We start from the raw sequence: 19,391 nt of genomic DNA, 5'->3' as shown, positions 1-19,391 counted from the left end.
AACTTGGTATGGGTCATCACCACGATGCCCTGAAGTAGCCTGAGAAGTTTCGAAACAGCGCCACCTAGTGGAGAATTTTTTTTTTCAAACGCTTATAACTTTGGGTGTGGTTGACATATTTTGATGGGAGTGTGTTTTTTGGTCTCCTGAATCCTTGCCGACTCCAACGATACCAGACTTGCCAGGTTTCGGCATATGGTTTGCGCAGAGTTGTAATTTAGTGCTTAAAAAACATTTGCTGATATCTTCGAAACCGCTAGTCCGATCGAGACGAAACCAGCCTCAGAAGTTCGGAAACATAGGTCGATAGCTATACGCTAATGCCCAAATCTCAAAATATTGATAGTAAGGGGTAGTAAAATCCAATCAAAGTCAGGTGTCAGTCCTTTTTTACGTGTTTTTTCATATAAATGTCTATAACTCCAAAACAAAATGAGATATTTTCACCAAACTTGACACACATATGTATGGGCTCACTATGAGGACACATAAAAAAATTGGTGGGATTGTGCCTCTTGGTGGCGCTATAATAAAACAAAACATGAAATTCCCATTGACTTCAATGCAGTATTATGGTTTAAAATGCTAATGCTATAATTTAAGAATGCATTAGCGTATCGTTACAAAACTCGGTATGTGTCTTCCGCTCCATGTCCTGAAGATACTCAAAAAGTTTCGGGGTAGCGCCACCTTGTGGTCAAAAGTTGTAATAAAATGTACAGAAATGCGAATAACTTTTGATTAAATTAACCCATTGTAATGAAACTGGTCATAATACAGTCAATGGCTCATGCCGAGAACATGGATACCAATTGTGCCATATTTTGCAAACCTATCTGTCCTCCGTCTTGTTATTTGTTAAAAACCTACTTTTTCAAACTCATCCTAGACCGTTTGTCCGATTTTCACCAAAATTGATCCGTATCGTCTTCAGACCATGCTGACAAATAGTTATGGATTTCGGATTGATAGACAAAACAGTTTTCATATACCACTGCAACAGAGTTGAGCCATGATGCAAAAATTACTCTTGAGGCTGTATCTCTGCAATGCTTTGACATATTGACACCAAACTTTGCATGTGTCATTGTCATCTCAATCTGACTAAACCACATCAGTTTCGTAACAGTGACACCTATTGGTCGAAAGTGATAAACCATTAAACCATTATTATTGACTGTATTTAAAATTTGACTGCTATTTTGCCTAAAATCAACTTAATAGGTCCTTAATGGCTCATTGTTGCAGTTGGCTTGAGACTTCCAGCCATGCTGGCATGTCTTGTCTTCTTCTTTGCGCTTGGCCCCGATAATGGCTGCTTGCAGCTATATTTATTATTCTGCTTCTTCTTCCGCCATAGGAGTCTCTGGCAGCCCATAGAACCGTATGGTAAAAAGTTGTGAAATTTGGCACACTCATAGAGGCCAGTCTGAGCTGTCACTATAGCAAATTTGGTGCCTCTAACTCAATCCCTCTAGCGCCACCACCTGTCCAAAGTTTCACTCATATTTATGCTTATAACTTTTGACCCCTAAGGGCTAGAAACAAAATTCTTTTTTCATCGGATTCCTTGGCTCAAGCCGATTCGATTTCACCCTATGATGTCATTTTCCGGTATGCAAATTTTCCCGCCATTTTGAATTTTCTGAAAAACCTACTTTTTCGAACTCCTCCTAGGCCGTTGCTCCGATTTTCACGAAAATTGAAACAGATCATCTTCAGAGCATGTTGACAAAAAGTTATGGAATTCAAGTTGATTCGTCCAATCGTTTTCAATAAACGCACAAACAAATTTTACGTGGAGGTTGCAAAAACACACTAAAGGCTATATCTCCGCAACGCTTTATCGTATTCAAACCAACCTTGGTACATGTCATCACAAGCATGACTTGAAGCAACATGCAGCGTTTCGGCGCAGCGCCACCTACCTGTCCGGAGATACGAAAAATGCCTATTTTGGCTTATAACTTCTGAACCGTTTATCCAAAAATCATAAAATTGGTCTCATTAGATTCAGGGCGTCATGCCGAGTCGACTGATATCCAATTTTACCATGTCGGCCATTTTGGATGTCGGCCATTTTGAATTATGTGCAAAAATGCTGTATTTTATGAACGCATGAACAGATTGTTATGAAACTTGGTATGGGTCATCACCACGATGCCCTGAAGTAGCCTGAGAAGTTTCGAAACAGCGCCACCTAGTGGAGAATTTTTTTTTTCAAACGCTTATAACTTTGGGTGTGGTTGACATATTTTGATGGGAGTGTGTTTTTTGGTCTCCTGAATCCTTGCCGACTCCAACGATACCAGACTTGCCAGGTTTCGGCATATGGTTTGCGCAGAGTTGTAATTTAGTGCTTAAAAAACATTTGCTGATATCTTCGAAACCGCTAGTCCGATCGAGACGAAACCAGCCTCAGAAGTTCGGAAACATAGGTCGATAGCTATACGCTAATGCCCAAATCTCAAAATATTGATAGTAAGGGGTAGTAAAATCCAATCAAAGTCAGGTGTCAGTCCTTTTTTACGTGTTTTTTCATATAAATGTCTATAACTCCAAAACAAAATGAGATATTTTCACCAAACTTGACACACATATGTATGGGCTCACTATGAGGACACATAAAAAAATTGGTGGGATTGTGCCTCTTGGTGGCGCTATAATAAAACAAAACATGAAATTCCCATTGACTTCAATGCAGTATTATGGTTTAAAATGCTAATGCTATAATTTACGAATGCATTAGCGTATCGTTACAAAACTCGGTATGTGTCTTCCGCTCCATGTCCTGAAGATACTCAAAAAGTTTCGGGGTAGCGCCACCTTGTGGTCAAAAGTTGTAATAAAATGTACAGAAATGCGAATAACTTTTGATTAAATTAACCCATTGTAATGAAACTGGTCATAATACAGTCAATGGCTCATGCCGAGAACATGGATACCAATTGTGCCATATTTTGCAAACCTATCTGTCCTCCGTCTTGTTATTTGTTAAAAACCTACTTTTTCAAACTCATCCTAGACCGTTTGTCCGATTTTCACCAAAATTGAACCGTATCGTCTTCAGACCATGCCGACAAATAGTTATGGATTTCATGTTGATAGACAAAACAGTTTTCATATACCACTGCAACAGAGTTGAGCCATGATGCAAAAATGACTCTTGAGGCTGTATCTCTGCAATGCTTTGACATATTGACACCAAACTTTGCATGTGTCATTGTCATCTCAATCTGACTAAACCACATCAGTTTCGTAACAGTGACACCTATTGGTCGAAAGTGATAAACCATTAAACCATTATTATTGACTGTATTTAAAATTTGACTGCTATTTTGCCTAAAATCAACTTAATAGGTCCTTAATGGCTCATTGTTGCAGTTGGCTTGAGACTTCCAGCCATGCTGGCATGTCTTGTCTTCTTCTTTGCGCTTGGCCCCGATAATGGCTGCTTGCAGCTATATTTATTCTGCTTCTTCTTCTTTTTCCGCCATAGGAGTCTCTGGCAGCCCATAGAACCGTATGGTAAAAAGTTGTGAAATTTGGCACACTCATAGAGGCCAGTCTGAGCTGTCACTATAGCAAATTTGGTGCCTCTAACTCAATCCCTCTAGCGCCACCACCTGTCCAAAGTTTCACTCATATTTATGCTTATAACTTTTGACCCCTAAGGGCTAGAAACAAAATTCTTTTTTCATCGGATTCCTTGGCTCAAGCCGATTCGATTTCACCCTATGATGTCATTTTCCGGTATGCAAATTTTCCCGCCATTTTGAATTTTCTGAAAAACCTACTTTTTCGAACTCCTCCTAGGCCGTTGCTCCGATTTTCACGAAAATTGAAACAGATCATCTTCAGAGCATGTTGACAAAAAGTTATGGAATTCAAGTTGATTCGTCCAATCGTTTTCAATAAACGCACAAACAAATTTTACGTGGAGGTTGCAAAAACACACTAAAGGCTATATCTCCGCAACGCTTTATCGTATTCAAACCAACCTTGGTACATGTCATCACAAGCATGACTTGAAGCAACATGCAGCGTTTCGGCGCAGCGCCACCTACCTGTCCGGAGATACGAAAAATGCCTATTTTGGCTTATAACTTCTGAACCGTTTATCCAAAAATCATAAAATTGGTCTCATTAGATTCAGGGCGTCATGCCGAGTCGACTGATATCCAATTTTACCATGTCGGCCATTTTGGATGTCGGCCATTTTGAATTATGTGCAAAAATGCTGTATTTTATGAACGCATGAACAGATTGTTATGAAACTTGGTATGGGTCATCACCACGATGCCCTGAAGTAGCCTGAGAAGTTTCGAAACAGCGCCACCTAGTGGAGAATTTTTTTTTTCAAACGCTTATAACTTTGGGTGTGGTTGACATATTTTGATGGGAGTGTGTTTTTTGGTCTCCTGAATCCTTGCCGACTCCAACGATACCAGACTTGCCAGGTTTCGGCATATGGTTTGCGCAGAGTTGTAATTTAGTGCTTAAAAAACATTTGCTGATATCTTCGAAACCGCTAGTCCGATCGAGACGAAACCAGCCTCAGAAGTTCGGAAACATAGGTCGATAGCTATACGCTAATGCCCAAATGTCAAAATATTGATAGTAAGGGGTAGTAAAATCCAATCAAAGTCAGGTGTCAGTCATTTTTTACGTGTTTTTTCATATAAATGTCTATAACTCCAAAACAAAATGAAATATTTTCACCAAACTTGACACACATATGTATGGGCTCACTACGAGGACACATAAAAAAATTGGTGGGATTGTGCCTCTTGGTGGCGCTATAATAAAACAAAACATGAAATTCCCATTGACTTCAATGCAGTATTACGGTTTAAAATGCTAATGCTATAATTTAAGAATGCACTAGTGTATCGTTACAAAACTCGGTATGTGTCTTCCGCTCTATGTCCCGAAGATATTCAAAAAGTTTCGGGGCAGCGCCACCTTGTGGTCAAAAGTTGTAATAAAATGTACAAAAATGCTAATAACTTTTGATTAAATTAGCCTATTGTAATGAGACTGGTCATAATACATTCATTGGCTCATGCCGAGAAGATAGATACCAATTTTGCCATATTTTGCAAACATATCTGTGCTCCATCTTGTTATTTGTTAAAAATCTACTTTTTCAAACTCATCCTAGACCGTTTGTCCGATTTTCACCAAAATTGATCCGTATCGTCTTCAGACCATGCTGACAAATAGTTATGGATTTCGGATTGATAGACAAAACAGTTTTCATATACCACTGCAACAGAGTTGAGCCATGATGCAAAAATTACTCTTGAGGCTGTATCTCTGCAATGCTTTGACATATTGACACCAAACTTTGCATGTGTCATTGTCATCTCAATCTGACTAAACCACATCAGTTTCGTAACAGTGACACCTATTGGTCGAAAGTGATAAACCATTAAACCATTATTATTGACTGTATTTAAAATTTGACTGCTATTTTGCCTAAAATCAACTTAATAGGTCCTTAATGGCTCATTGTTGCAGTTGGCTTGAGACTTCCAGCCATGCTGGCATGTCTTGTCTTCTTCTTTGCGCTTGGCCCCGATAATGGCTGCTTGCAGCTATATTTATTATTATTATTCTTCTTCCGCTCTTGAGTCTATGGCAGCCCATAGAACCGTATGGTAAAAAGTTGTGAAATTTGGCACACAGATAGAGGACAGTCCCATCTGTCACTATAGCAAATTTTGAGTCTCCAATTCAATCCCTCTAGCGCCACCACCTGTCCAAAGTTGCACTTATGTTTATGCTAATAACTTTTGAACCATAATAGCTAGGAACAAAATTCTTTTTTCCTTTGATTCCTTGGATCAAGCCGATTCGATTGCACCCTATGACGTCATTTTCCGTCATGAAAATTTTCCCGCCATTTTGAATTTTCCAAAAAAGCTACTTTTTCGAACTCCTCCTAGGCCGTTGCTCTGATTTTCACGAAAATTGAACCAGATCATCTTCAGACCATGCCAACAAAAAGTTATTAAAGTCAAGTTGATTCGTCGAATCGTTTTTGATAAATGCGCAAACAAATTTTACGTAGCAGTTGCAAAAATACTCTTAAGGCAGTATCTCTGCAATGCTTTATCATATTCAACCCAAACTTGGTACATGTCATCATGAGCATGACTTGAAGTGATCTGCAGCATTTCGGTGCAGTGCCACCTACTGGTCCGGAGATACAAAAAATGGCTATTTTGGCTTATAACTTCTGATGGGTTTTTCCAAAAATCATAAAAGTGGTCTTGTTAGATTCGGGACATCATGCCGAGTCGATAGATATCCAATTATCCCGTTTTACCCATTTTGGGCGTCGGCCATTTTGAATTTTGTCTAAAAATGCTGTATTTTATGAATGCATTAGCATATCGTTACGAAACTTGTTATGTGTCTTCTGCACCATGCCCTGAAGGTGCTCAAAAAGTTTCGGGGCAGTGCCACCTTGTGGTCAAAATGTATAACAAAATTTACACAAAGGCTAATACCTTTTGAATAAATTAACCTATTATGATGAACCTGGTCATAATACATTCCTTGGCTACTGCTGAGAACATAGATATCAATTTTGCCATATTTGGTCAAACGTCCTCTCCTCCATCTTGTTATTAGTTAAAAACCTACTTTTTCAAACTCCTCCTAGGCCGTTTGTCCGATTTTCACCAAAATTGACTCGTATCATCTTCAGCCCATCCCGACACAAAGTTATTGATTTCACATCAATCGATTAAATAGTTTTTGTTTAACACAGCGACGAAGCTGAGGCATGATGCCAAAATGACTCTTAAGGTTGTATCTCTGCAATGTTTTGACATATTGACAGCAAACTGTGCATGTGTCATTGTTATCTCACCCTGACCACACCACATTCATTTGGTCACAGCGCCACCTATAGGTAAAAAGTGATACATAATTAATTTGTAACTTTATGTATAATTGTATATCTTTTTTGCCTCAGCTTATGTTAATAGGTCTTTAATGGTTCATTTTTGCAGCTGGTCACTCCCAGCCATGCTGGCATGTGTCATTTTCTTCTTTGCGCTGAGGCACGATGCCAAAATGACTCTTAAGGTTGTATCTCTGCAATGTTTTGACATTTTGACACCAAACTGTGCATTTTTGCAGCTGGTCACTTCCGGCCATGCTGGCATGTCTCATTTTCTTCTTTGCGCTTGGCCCCGGAATTGCTGCTTGCAGCTATATTTATTATTATTATTATTATTATTATGTCTAAAAACTGCTTTGGTTCTCCACTGGTCCTTCCTTGGAGCACTTTTGATAGATACTGACCACTGCAGACCGGAAAACAGCCCACAAGAGCTGCAGTTTTGGAGATGCTCTGACCCAGCTCAACAGCTCTGTTGGATTGGGATCTGGTGACTGTGGAGAACATTTGGGTTTACTCAACTCACTGTCATGTTCAAGATGATTAGTGACATTACCCTGCTGGAAATAGCCATCAGAAGATAAGCTTTGTGTGGTCAGTAACGTATAAACATTTTCAGCAGCAATACGGTGATGTTTAAACGATGCTCAATAGGTGCTAGGAGGCCAAAAGTGTGCCAAGAAAACACCATTACATCACTACCAGCATCGTGAACCGCTGATACCAGGCAGGGTGGATCCATACTTCCATGATGTCAAAATAAGTTAAATATCCCGTATATTCATCTCATACTTTAGGGTATTTTTGAGAATGCATTAATTTATTCAGTTTAAAGGACAACGGGTGAGAAATGCCCCTAGGGGTGATTAACAGATGGTTACCGAGTAGATCGTTCTCTGGAATAAGTTTTCATGAAAATTGAATGTAAAGAGTTTTATCTCTAAAAACAAATTAGCTTATAACGCGAGTGTATGGGGCATATAAGTAAAATTAAATCTCTAGTTAATATCACTAACAAGGCTCAAAGTAGCCTCACACGTGAGCATGTAGGGACCCTTATTATGCTGCCGTGTTAGTGTTAGTATTAACTAGCAATTTAATTTTACTTATTCTGTGCCCCATAGATGTTGGTATAGTTTAATGCTTTACCAACTGAGCTACGCGAAAGCTGAAATATTAAGCAGATAAAAGGGAAATGCTTTCAAATGAAAGTGTCCTTCTGTCAATAGGAGCACAACATTAGAAAACGCTCCTGTGGGTCAGATTTAATGAATTAAAATATTGTCGATAGGGGCACAACTTTAGTAAACGCTCCTATGGGTCGTATTTCAAGGAAGTGATAAACGACCTATATAGGCGTAACGGTAGGAGGACATGTTGCATTATCAGCCTTATCTGCCTCTCTTGATTGTCTTTTATATACAGTATTGTTCAAAATAATAGCAGTACAATGTGACTAACCAGAATAATCAAGGTTTTTCGTATATTTTTTATTGCTACGTGGCAAACAAGTTACCAGTAGGTTCAGTAGATTCTCAGAAAACAAATGAGACCCAGCATTCATGATATGCACGCTCTTAAGGCTGTGCAATTGGGCAATTAGTTGAAAGGGGTGTGTTCAAAAAATAGCAGTGTGGCATTCAATCACTGAGGTCATCAATTTTGTGAAGAAACAGGTGTGAATCAGGTGGCCCCTATTTAAGGATGAAGCCAACACTTGTTGAACATGCATTTGAAAGCTGAGGAAAATGGGTCGTTCAAGACATTGTTCAGAAGAACAGCGTACTTTGATTAAAAAGTTGATTAGAGAGGGGAAAACCTATAAAGAGGTGCAAAAAGGATAGGCTGTTCAGCTAAAATGATCTCCAATGCCTTAAAATGGAGAGCAAAACCAGAGAGACGTGGAAGAAAACGGAAGACAACCATCAAAATGGATAGAAGAATAACCAGAATGGCAAAGGCTCAGCCAATGATCACCTCCAGGATGATCAAAGACAGTCTGGAGTTACCTGTAAGTACTTTGACAGTTAGAAGACGTCTGTGTGAAGCTAATCTATTTTCAAGAATCCCCCGCAAAGTCCCTCTGTTAAAAAAAGGCATGTGCAGAAGAGGTTACAATTTGCCAAAGAACACATCAACTGCCCTAAAGAGAAATGGAGGAACATTTTGTGGACTGATGAGAGTAAAATTGTTCTTTTTGGGTCCAAGGGCCACAGGCAGTTTGTGAGACGACCCCCAAACTCTGAATTCAAGCCACAGTACTGTAACGGGCCTGTTCTAGGTGGGGATCGAACCCGGGTCTCTAGTGTTCAAAGGCTCTGACTTTACTGACTGAGCTAAGTACCAAGTTAATGAATCCAAGGGCAGAGGTGGCAAAAGCAAGGAGTCGTTGATCTTCAAACAAAGACAATCTTTACTGAAGAAAATTGCAACACAACAAAGGAAGCCTGGCTTCCAAAAACAGAGAAAAACAAAACAGACACAAGGGTCCAAAAGACATGAGTAAATACAAACTTGCTTGCAGCTGACAACGGGTAGCATAGGCTCAAGACTGAACAAAACAGCATGTCACACATCCACTTAAATAGGGCAAAACACAGGTGTCACATATCAGGCATAATGAGTGTTAGTGTTTAGTAGGAGTCTGGTGAGAGGCGCCACCTGCCGACCAGGAGGAAAACAGCAGTCCAGTGATGAGTTCTCACAGGAGTCTCCCCTCTAAGAACGGCTCCTGACGTTCCCTTGAAGGAGTCTTTGGGTACGATGGAAGGCTGTAATGAGTGCTGGGTCCAGAATGTCTCGAGCAGGCACCCAAGTGTGCTCCTCAGGGCCGTAACCCTCCCAGTCGACCAAATACTGCACCTTTCCACGGACTATACGAGAATCCACCAGCCTACGTACAGTGTAAGCTGGTTGTCCATTGACGATACGGGCAGCTGGGGCAGGTTTGCAAGCTGGGGACAGAGAGGAACAAACAACAGGCTTTAGCCGAGAGACATGAAATGTTGGGTGGATCCTCATAGACCTGGGCAGAAGCAGACGATAAGATACTGGATTTATCTTCCTAATGATCTTAAAAGGCCCAATATAACGTGGAGCCAGTTTGTGAGATTCTACCCGCAGAGGAAGATCTCTGGTTGCAAGCCACACTCTCTGACCCGGACGAAGCATTGGTCCCAACCGTCGGCGCCGGTTAGCTTGCCTCCGCTGTTGTTGAGTGGCTTTCAGTAATGTTGCCCGGGCCTTCTTCCAAGCCCGTTGACACCGGCGAACCATTTGAGCAGCAGCAGGCACACATACCTCTGGCTCCTGTCCAGGGAACAAAAGAGGGGGAAAGCCGTACTGGCACTCGAAAGGAGACATGCCTAAGGAGGAATGGTAGAGAGTATTATGTGCAAATTCTGCTCATACTAATCGAGAGCTCCAAGTGGTCTGATTGTCTGCTACCAAACATCTCAAAGTCTTCTCTATCTCCTGATTCACCCTCTCTGTCTGTCCATTAGACTGTGGGTGAAAACCTGATGACAGACTAATATCAGACCCAATGAGGCGGCTAAATGCCTTCCAGAACCGAGAGGTGAACTGAGACCCTCTATCGGAGACCATATCCTGGGGAAATCCATGAATCCTGAACACATGCTGCATTAGGAGCTCTGCAGTCTGGCTTGCTGTGGGAAGTTTGGGTAATGGCAGGAGGAGACAAGCTTTAGAAAATCTATCCACCACCACAAGAATGACTGTGTTACCTTGGGATTTCGGTAGCCCTGTGACATAGTCTAGAGATATGTGTGACCAAGGATGTTTAGGGACAGGTAGAGGATGCAGTAGCCCTTGAGGGTGGGTTCTAGGATCCTTGTTCTGGGCACATACAGTACAAGCGGCAACAAAATCCCGGACGTCTTTTTGCAACTTTGGCCACCAAAACCTTCTCCGGATGAGCTTGCAAGTTCTAGTGGCTCCAGGATGACCAGAGGGGAGGGAATTATGTGCCCACTGTAACACATCAGAGCGTAGTCGGTTAGGTACAAAGAGACGTCCTGGAGGACCATTACCTGGAACAAACTGTTTCTGTTGGGCCTTCTTAATTTCAGCCTCAATGCCCCACTGGATAGATGCCACTATTCTGGAGGTAGGTAGGATGGGTTCCGGTCTGGACTCCTCCTCTGGGGAATCAAACTGCCTTGACAGTGCATCTGGTTTTGAATTCTTGGAACCTGGACGGTAAGAAAGAACAAAGTCAAACCGGTTAAAAAACAGAGCCCAACGTGCCTGGCGGGAATTCATTCTCTTGGCCTCCCGAATGTAGGTAAGGTTTCTATGGTCTGTCCAGATGAGGAATGGATGCTTGGCCCCCTCCAACCAATGCCTCCACTCCTCCAGCGCCACCTTTACTGCCAAAAGCTCCCGGTTTCCGATGTCATAATTCCTCTCTGCTGCAGTAAGTCGACGAGACAGGTAAGCACATGGGTGAAGCCTGTTGTCGATTCTGGCTCTTTGGAATAAGACTGCCCCTACACCCACATCTGAAGCATCCACCTCCACCACAAAGGGCAACTCTGGATCTGGAAGGGTTAAGATGGGAGCAGACGTAAAGAGTGTTCTCAGCTTGTTAAAAGCTTGGTTGGCCTTCTCAGTCCATGTGAATGGCTGGGCAGACTTCTTGGTCAGTGCGGAAAGAGGTTCTGCAACAGAGCTAAAGTTTCTTATAAACCTCCTATAAAAATTAGCAAACCCAAGAAAGCGTTGTACCTGCTTCACAGAACCAGGCTGAGGCCATTCCTGCACTGCATGAACCTTGCCAGGATCCATCTGGAGACTGCCCTTGGAAACGATGAAGCCCAGAAATGGGACTGAAGACACATGGAACTCACTCTTCTCAAGCTTGACGAAAAGGCTGTGTTTAAGTAACTGGGACAGGACCTGTCGAACATGTTGAACGTGCTCCTGATAATTACTTGAGAAAATCAGAATATCGTCAAGGTAGACGAAAACAAACTTGTTCAGCATCTCACGTAGGGCATCATTTATGAATGCCTGGAAGACAGCTGGGGCATTGACCAGGCCAAAGGGCATTACCTGGTACTCATAGTGGCCTGTCGGGGTGTTGAAGGCCGTCTTCCATTCGTCACCTTCTCGAATCCTGACAAGATGGTAGGCATTTCGGAGATCTAACTTAGAGAAGATGTTGGCACCCTGCAGGATTTCAAAAGCGGTAGTCATCAGGGGCAGGGGGTAACGATTCTTAATGGTGATGCGGTTAAGACCTCTGTAGTCGATGCAGGGCCTGAGGTCACCATCCTTCTTCTCAACAAAAAAAAAAACCTGCTCCAGCAGGTGAGGTCGAAGGACGAATGAAACCATTATCCAAGGCTTCCTTAAGGTACTTATCCATAGCACCCCTCTCAGGGGCAGAGAGAGAGTAAAGTCTACCCCGTGGTGGGCATGCGCCAGGAACCAAGTCTATAGCACAATCATATGGTCTGTGTGGAGGAAGGGAGGTGGCTCGGGACTTGCTGAAGACTTCACTGAGATCAGCATACTCTGGAGGAACTCTGGACAGTTTAGGGAGAGACATAGGAGGCACAGTATTAAGAGTTTTTGTAATAGGAAGCTTTAGCACCTCTGTGGGCTGGGGAGCTTGAGACGACTCAGGATGAAGGACTTGGAAACTTGTGATGGCAGACTTGATATTGGCAGGCCTCCTAGAGAGTGTTGACAAAGGCCCTGAGAATGCTTCCAGTATCTCAGGAGAATGGCAAAAAGAAAGAGCAGAAATACAACAGTTAGTTCCCCAACCTTTAACTATACCTCTGGACCAGTCAATATGTGGGTTGTGACAATTTAGCCATGGAAATCCAAGAACTAAGGGGAGTTCTGGTGACTGGATCAGAAAAAATTGCATTAGTTCATTATGACCCCCAATCTCAAACTGAAGGAATGAAGTGCAGTGACTGACCTGTCCTGACCCCAGAGGTCGGCCGTCTAGCGCCGTAATGGTTAGAGGTTTCCGGAGGAGCACCAATGGAATTCCCAAGCGCTTGGCTACCTCTAGATCCAAAAAGTTCCCAGCAGCCCCAGAATCAATGAAAGCACCAAGCTGGTGATGCTGGTTGTTGTGGACGATGGTGGCTTGAACCGTGACTCCAGAGGTTGCAGGATGGGGGAAGATATCTACTCTCGCTCCAGTTCCCCCTTTCCTGGACGAGAACTGGCTTTTCCCGACAATTCAGGGCAGTTGGATCGGAAATGGCCAGACTTCCCACAGTACAGACAGCGTCGTTCCCTCATCCGGCGATCCCTTTCTGTCTGGGTTAGTTTAGTTCTACCAAGCTGCATCGGTTCCTCCAGATCATTGGGTTTCCAGGGAGGTTCAACAGTATTGGAGGATTCCTGAGGACGATACAAACCAGTCTCTCGGCGTCGTTCCTGTTGTCGTTCTCGGAGACGATGATCTACTCGGATGGCTACATCGATGAGGGATTCTAAATCAGGAGAAGGGTCTCTAAATGCCAACTCATCCTTGAGTTCAGAAGACAAGGCTTGGTGGAATGTGGCCTTCAAGGCTCGCTGGTCCCATCCACTCTCTGAAGCCAGGGTACGAAACTCAATGGCAAACTCCGCCACACTCCGAGTGCCCTGAGAGAGTCGAAGCAAACGGTAGTCCACATCTCCTGTGCATGCTGGATGGTGGAAGACCCTCCTCATTTCAGAAATGAAGTTGGTGCTGTTTGCAGTTAATGGTGACCGTTGATCCCACAAAGTTGAGGCCCAGTCTAATGCCTTGCCAGTGAGAAGGGTGATGATGTAGGCCACCTTGCTGCTCTCTGTGGGGAAGCTTCCAGGTTGCAGTTGAAATACTAGGGTGCACTGGGTGACAAAGCCACGACACTTCTCAGGACTGCCATCAAATCGTTCTGGTGCTGGTAGTTTGGGTTCTGACAAGGAGGCTACCACTGCTGGGACTCTTGAGATGAAGTGGTTGGAGGCTGAAGACTTAAGCGTTGAAGAATATCAGCAAGGATTTGCTCATGTTGCTGGATGGCTGCAGCTTGCCCGGCTATTGCAGACAGAATGCGATCCACATTAGAAGGTGGAGAAGCCTCCTCCGCTGGATTCATGTTTCTGGTTCAGTCTTGCTGTAACGGGCCTGTTCTAGGTGGGGATCGAACCCGGGTCTCTAGTGTTCAAAGGCTCTGACTTTACTGACTGAGCTAAGTACCAAGTTAATGAATCCAAGGGCAGAGGTGGCAAAAGCAAGGAGTCGTTGATCTTCAAACAAAGACAATCTTTACTGAAGAAAATTGAAACACAACAAAGGAAGCCTGGCTTCCAAAAACAGAGAAAAACAAAACAGACACAAGGGTCCAAAAGACATGAGTAAATACAAACTTAGCTTGCAGCTGACAACGGGTAGCATAGGCTCAAGACTGAACAAAACAGCATGTCACACATCCACTTAAATAGGGCAAAACACAGGTGTCACATATCAGGCATAATGAGTGTTAGTGTTTAGTAGGAGTCTGGTGAGAGGCGCCACCTGCCGACCAGGAGGAAAACAGCAGTCCAGTGATGAGTTCTCACAAGTACACAGTGAAGACAGTGAAGCATGGAGGTGCAAGCATCATGATATGGGCATGTTTCTCCTACTATGGTGTTGGGCCTATTTATCGCATACCAGGGATCATGGATCAGTTTGCATATGTTAAAATACTTGAAGAGGTCATGTTGCCCTATGCTGAAGAGGACATGCCCTTGAAACGGTTGTTTCAACAAGACAATGACCCAAAACACACTAGTAAACGGGCAAAGTCTTGGTTCCAAACCAACAAAATTAATGTTATGGAGTGGCCAGCCCAATCTCCAGACCTTAATCCAATTGAGAACTTGTGGGGTGATATCAAAAATGCTGTTTCTGAAGCAAAACAAAGAAATGTGAATGAATTGTGGAATGTTGTTAAAGAATCATGGAGTGGAATAACAGCTGAGAGGTGCCACAAGTTGGTTGACTCCATGCCACACAGATGTCAAGCAGTTTTAAAAAACTGTGGTCATACAACTAAATATTAGTTTAGTGATTCACAGGATTGCTAAATCCCAGAACAAAAAATTTTTGTACAAAATAGTTTTGAGTTTGTACAGTCAAAGGTAGACACTGCTATTTTTTTGAACACACCCCTTTCAACTAATTGCCCAATTGCACAGCCTTAAGAGCGTGCATATCATGAATGCTGGGTCTCGTTTGTTTTCTGACAATCTACTGAACCTACTGGTAACTTGTTTGCCACGTAGCAATAAAAAAATATACTAAAAACCTTGATTATTCTGGTTAGTCACATTGTACTGCTATTATTTTGAACAAGACTGTACACTCATATTTTTGCTGAGTATCATTCGCATACTGCCAAACCTTTAAAAGGAAATGAATGCACTACAATAGTTAGCTATAGTACACTAACAGTATCGTTTCTTTCACAGCAATAAACTCACTGTCAAAGTAAATGGAGAACATTTCTGAGTAAAGTTACAAGATGACCAGCAAACCACTAACACATCCATCACAGCCATCGTCACTGATCGCATGTCTTATCATATGTTCTGTGTTTCTCACCAGATTTATGAAGTATACACCTACTGTGATCTTACACACTCAGCATGAAGTGAATACAGCTGATGCTTCACTAGTTTACTCTCTTTCAAACTTCACTCTCATGCTGTTCATTAATACTGCTATTATAAACAGAAAATATCATTCTGTGGGTGTTTCGACAGATGTTTATTTAATAAAGTGCCTAATGAACTGTAGATGTTAGTTCTGTATGATGTGGAAGCTATAATATACTATTAAGGAATACAGATGAATTGATGCACTGTAAATTGATAATTACAGTGTTTTATTTGCTATAAAATACTGCCATCTGCAGGGAAAATGAAACCCTAGTGAGTGTAAATAAGATGAGAGTTGGCTGTACCCTGTGGTGGTCCACTGAGGGCTGGGCCCGGTTCTCCTGCATAGGGCCGATCTGAGGATGTTAGGAGCGTTTGTCATGCCCACAGGATGAGAAGTGTGTCTTCTGCAGATACAGCACACACACACATTCACATCACAATACTAGTTTATAGCAGAATGTCCAAGCCGATCAGATAAATGTGGATGAGGAGCGGGACAACGGCTGTCACCAAATGTGATGCATCCAAATCAAATGCCTTGTGGATTATTATGGACATAATGTACAATAGAAGCACGGGCGTCAGGACCTAGGACAAGACCAACACACTTTTTATCACCAATGATATTGGACCCACTCAATTTTATCGTCTCTAATTCAGTACATGTCTGTTTACCTACCGCCAACCGATAAACACATTATTTAACATGTTTATTTCCACTTTTCTCATGTTTTCTCAATTTTTATTTAAAATAAACGCCTCTCCGATCTTATATGTGATGGGAAAGGGAGTAGAGTGAGTTCGGCAAAAGGCGGATTCAAACCTCTGATCAATTTGCATCTAAACTTGATGCCATGCGTCTCTTACCCCTACACTATAGCCACGGTAAATAACTCACTGATTTTGCGTAATTTAGTCTGGCCCAATCAATCCATCCTGGGAGAGCAAACACACGGCCATAAACACTGCTCTCAAGGTGCAGATCCACTCGTCTGAGCAACACTTCTGTCGTGCCGCGCTCCACTTTGGAGACATATATATTATATACATAATATATATATATATATATATATATATATATATATATATATATATATATATATATATATATATATATATATATATATATATATATATACACACACAGGTCCTTCTCAAAATATTAGCATATTGTGATAAAGTTCATTATTTTCTATAATGTAATGATAAAAATTAAACTTTCATATATTTTAGATTCATTGCACACCAACTGAAATATTTCAGGTCTTTTATTGTTTTAATACTGATGATTTTGGCACACAGCTCATGAAAACCCAAAATTCCTGTCTCAATAAATGAGCATATTTCATCCGACCAATAAAAGAAGTGTTTTTAATACAAAAAAAGTCAACCTTCAAATAATTATGTTCAGTTCTGCACTCAATACTTGGCTGGGAATCCTTTTGCAGAAATGACTGCTTCAGTGCGGCGTGGCCTGGAGGCGATCAGCCTGTGGCACTGCTGAGGTGTTCTGGAGGCCCAGGATGCTTCGATAGCGGCCTTAAGCTCATCCAGTGTTGGGTCTTGCGTCTCTCAACTTTCTCTTCACAATATCCCACAGATTCTCTATGGGGTTCAGGTCAGGAGAGTTGGCAGGCCAATTGAGCACAGTAATACCATGGTCAGTAAACCATTTACCAGTGGTTTTGGCACTGTGAGCAGGTGCCAGATCGTGCTGAAAAACGAAATCTTCATCTCCATAAAGCTTTTCAGCAGATGGAAGCATGAAGTGCTCCAAAACCTCCTGATAGCGAGCTGCATTGACCCTGCCCTTGATAAAACACAGTGGACCAACACCAGCAGCTGACATGGCACCCCAGACCATCACTGACTATGGGTACTCGACACTGGACTTCAGGCATTTGGGCATTTCCTTCTCCCCAGTCTTCCTCCAGACTCTGGCACCTTGATTTCCGAATGACATACAAAATTTGCTTTCATCTGAAAAAAGTACTTTGGACCACTGAGCAACAGTCCAGTGCTGCTTCTCTGTAGTCCAAAAGTGTCTTGACCTGGGGAATGCGGCACCTGTAGCCCTTTTCCTGCACACGCCTGTGCACGGTGGCTCTGGATGTTTCTACTCCAGACTCAGTCCACTGCTTCCGCAGGTCCCCCAAGGTCTGGAATCAGTCCTTCTCCACAATCGTCCTCAGGCTCCGGTCACCTCTTCTCGTTGTGCAGCGTTTTTTGCCACACTTGGGTTTTCATGGAAACATCAACTAGCAGGTGTATATTCTACAGCACCGCATGTACAGTTTTTCCTATGTTCACATTTCTTCTTTATGTTTTTTTGTGTGCTATTCAGTGCTGTCTTTTCATTTCTGTATCTCAATGACATGTTCTGTCAATAAAATATAGTACAAACAGTAAGTGTAAATTTAAATCTTTCCATTGTCTTTGTCACAGTTCATGGGTTCATCGACTTGCCCTCGTGTGTTTGTTGTGAGGCGTGGTTAGGTTGAGCGCTGATTTTTATCAGCATCAGCTGTGTGTCATTAGCGCTCTATTTAACGTGTGTGCTTGCGTGTCCTGTTTGTCAGTTCGTTGCAGACACTCTCCCGGTCTGGTTTTCTGCTCTCTGCTCTCTGTTCTCCCTAGACGGTGTTCTCCGTTTCCTGTACCCGCCTGTGGAGGTTTCCGTTCTCTGCCTGACCATCCTGTCCACTGCGGTCCCTGCTTTACCAGCCTGCCTGTGTCAGTCTATTCTCGCCGATGCGCGATCCAGCCTGCCTGTGTCACCCTTACGAAAGGAAAATATTTTTACCAATATATTACTCAAAATATATTTTAATATATTGTAAATATATGGAATAATATATTGATGGTATTACAGTATAATATATATATTGCAAAATATACAAATGATTGCCGCTTTCAATATATTGCAATATATTGAAAAATATAAATATGAATTCCCATATATGTGAATATATTGCCTAATGTATTGCATGAAATTTTCCAATATACTGCAATATATTTTTGTTTCGTAAGGGCAGTCTATTATCGCCGGTGCGCGATCCAGTCTGCCTGTGTCAGTCTATTATCCTCAGTGGCGCAGGCAGAGCAGGACGCCTCAGTGGCTCAGGCAGAGCAGGACGCCTCAGTGGCTCAGGCAGAGCAGGACGCCTCAGTGGCTCAGGCAGAGCAGGACGCCTCAGTGGCTCAGGCAGAGCAGGACGCCTCAGTGGCTCAGGCAGAGCAGGACGCCTCAGTGGCTCAGGCAGAGCAGGACGCCTCAGTGGCTCAGGCAGAGCAGGACGCCTCAGTGGCTCAGGCAGAGCAGGACGCCTCAGTGGCTCAGGCAGAGCAGGACGCCTCAGTGGCTCAGGCAGAGCAGGACGCCTCAGTGGCTCAGGCAGAGCAGGACGCCTCAGTGGCGCAGGCAGAGCAGGACGCCTCAGTGGCGCAGGCAGAGCAGGACGCCTCAGTGGCGCAGGCAGAGCAGGACGCCTCAGTGGCTCAGGCAGAGCAGGACGCCTCAGTGGCTCAGGCAGAGCAGGACGCCTCAGTGGCTCAGGCAGAGCAGGACGCCTCAGTGGCTCAGGCCGAGCAGGACGCCTCAGTGGCGCAGGCAGAGCAGGGCGTCTCAGTGGCGCAGGCCGAGCAGGACGCCTCAGTGGCGCAGGCCGAGCAGGACGCCTCAGTGGCTCAGGCCGAGCAGGACGCCTCAGTGGCGCAGGCCGAGCAGGACGCCTCAGTGGCTCAGGCCGAGCAGGACGCCTCAGTGGCGCAGGCCGAGCAGGACGCCTCAGTGGCGCAGGCCGAGCAG

General features: G+C 43.2%; 1 protein-coding gene across 2 annotated transcripts in view; it reads right to left on the bottom strand.

Annotated features, from left to right (window-relative positions):
• iqsec1a (IQ motif and Sec7 domain ArfGEF 1a) overlaps positions 1-19,391 on the bottom strand; it is a 238,640-nt gene that overhangs the window by 200,920 nt on the left and 18,329 nt on the right. The window contains exon 3 of one of the 2 annotated variants that reach the window (XM_067447006.1): positions 15,886-15,987. The exons of the other annotated variant lie outside the window; for it this stretch is intronic. Within the exon in view, the coding sequence (XP_067303107.1) occupies positions 15,886-15,987 (102 nt within the window). The remainder of the gene's footprint in view (positions 1-15,885; positions 15,988-19,391) is intronic. 2 annotated transcript variants of the gene reach the window in all.

The sequence above is a fragment of the Pseudorasbora parva genome, chromosome 6 (genome assembly GCF_024679245.1).
Source record: "Pseudorasbora parva isolate DD20220531a chromosome 6, ASM2467924v1, whole genome shotgun sequence".
Taxonomy (NCBI): Eukaryota; Metazoa; Chordata; class Actinopteri; order Cypriniformes; family Gobionidae; genus Pseudorasbora; species Pseudorasbora parva.
Note: the sequence above shows the minus strand (reverse complement) of the source record. Positions and strands in the feature narration are given on the sequence as shown.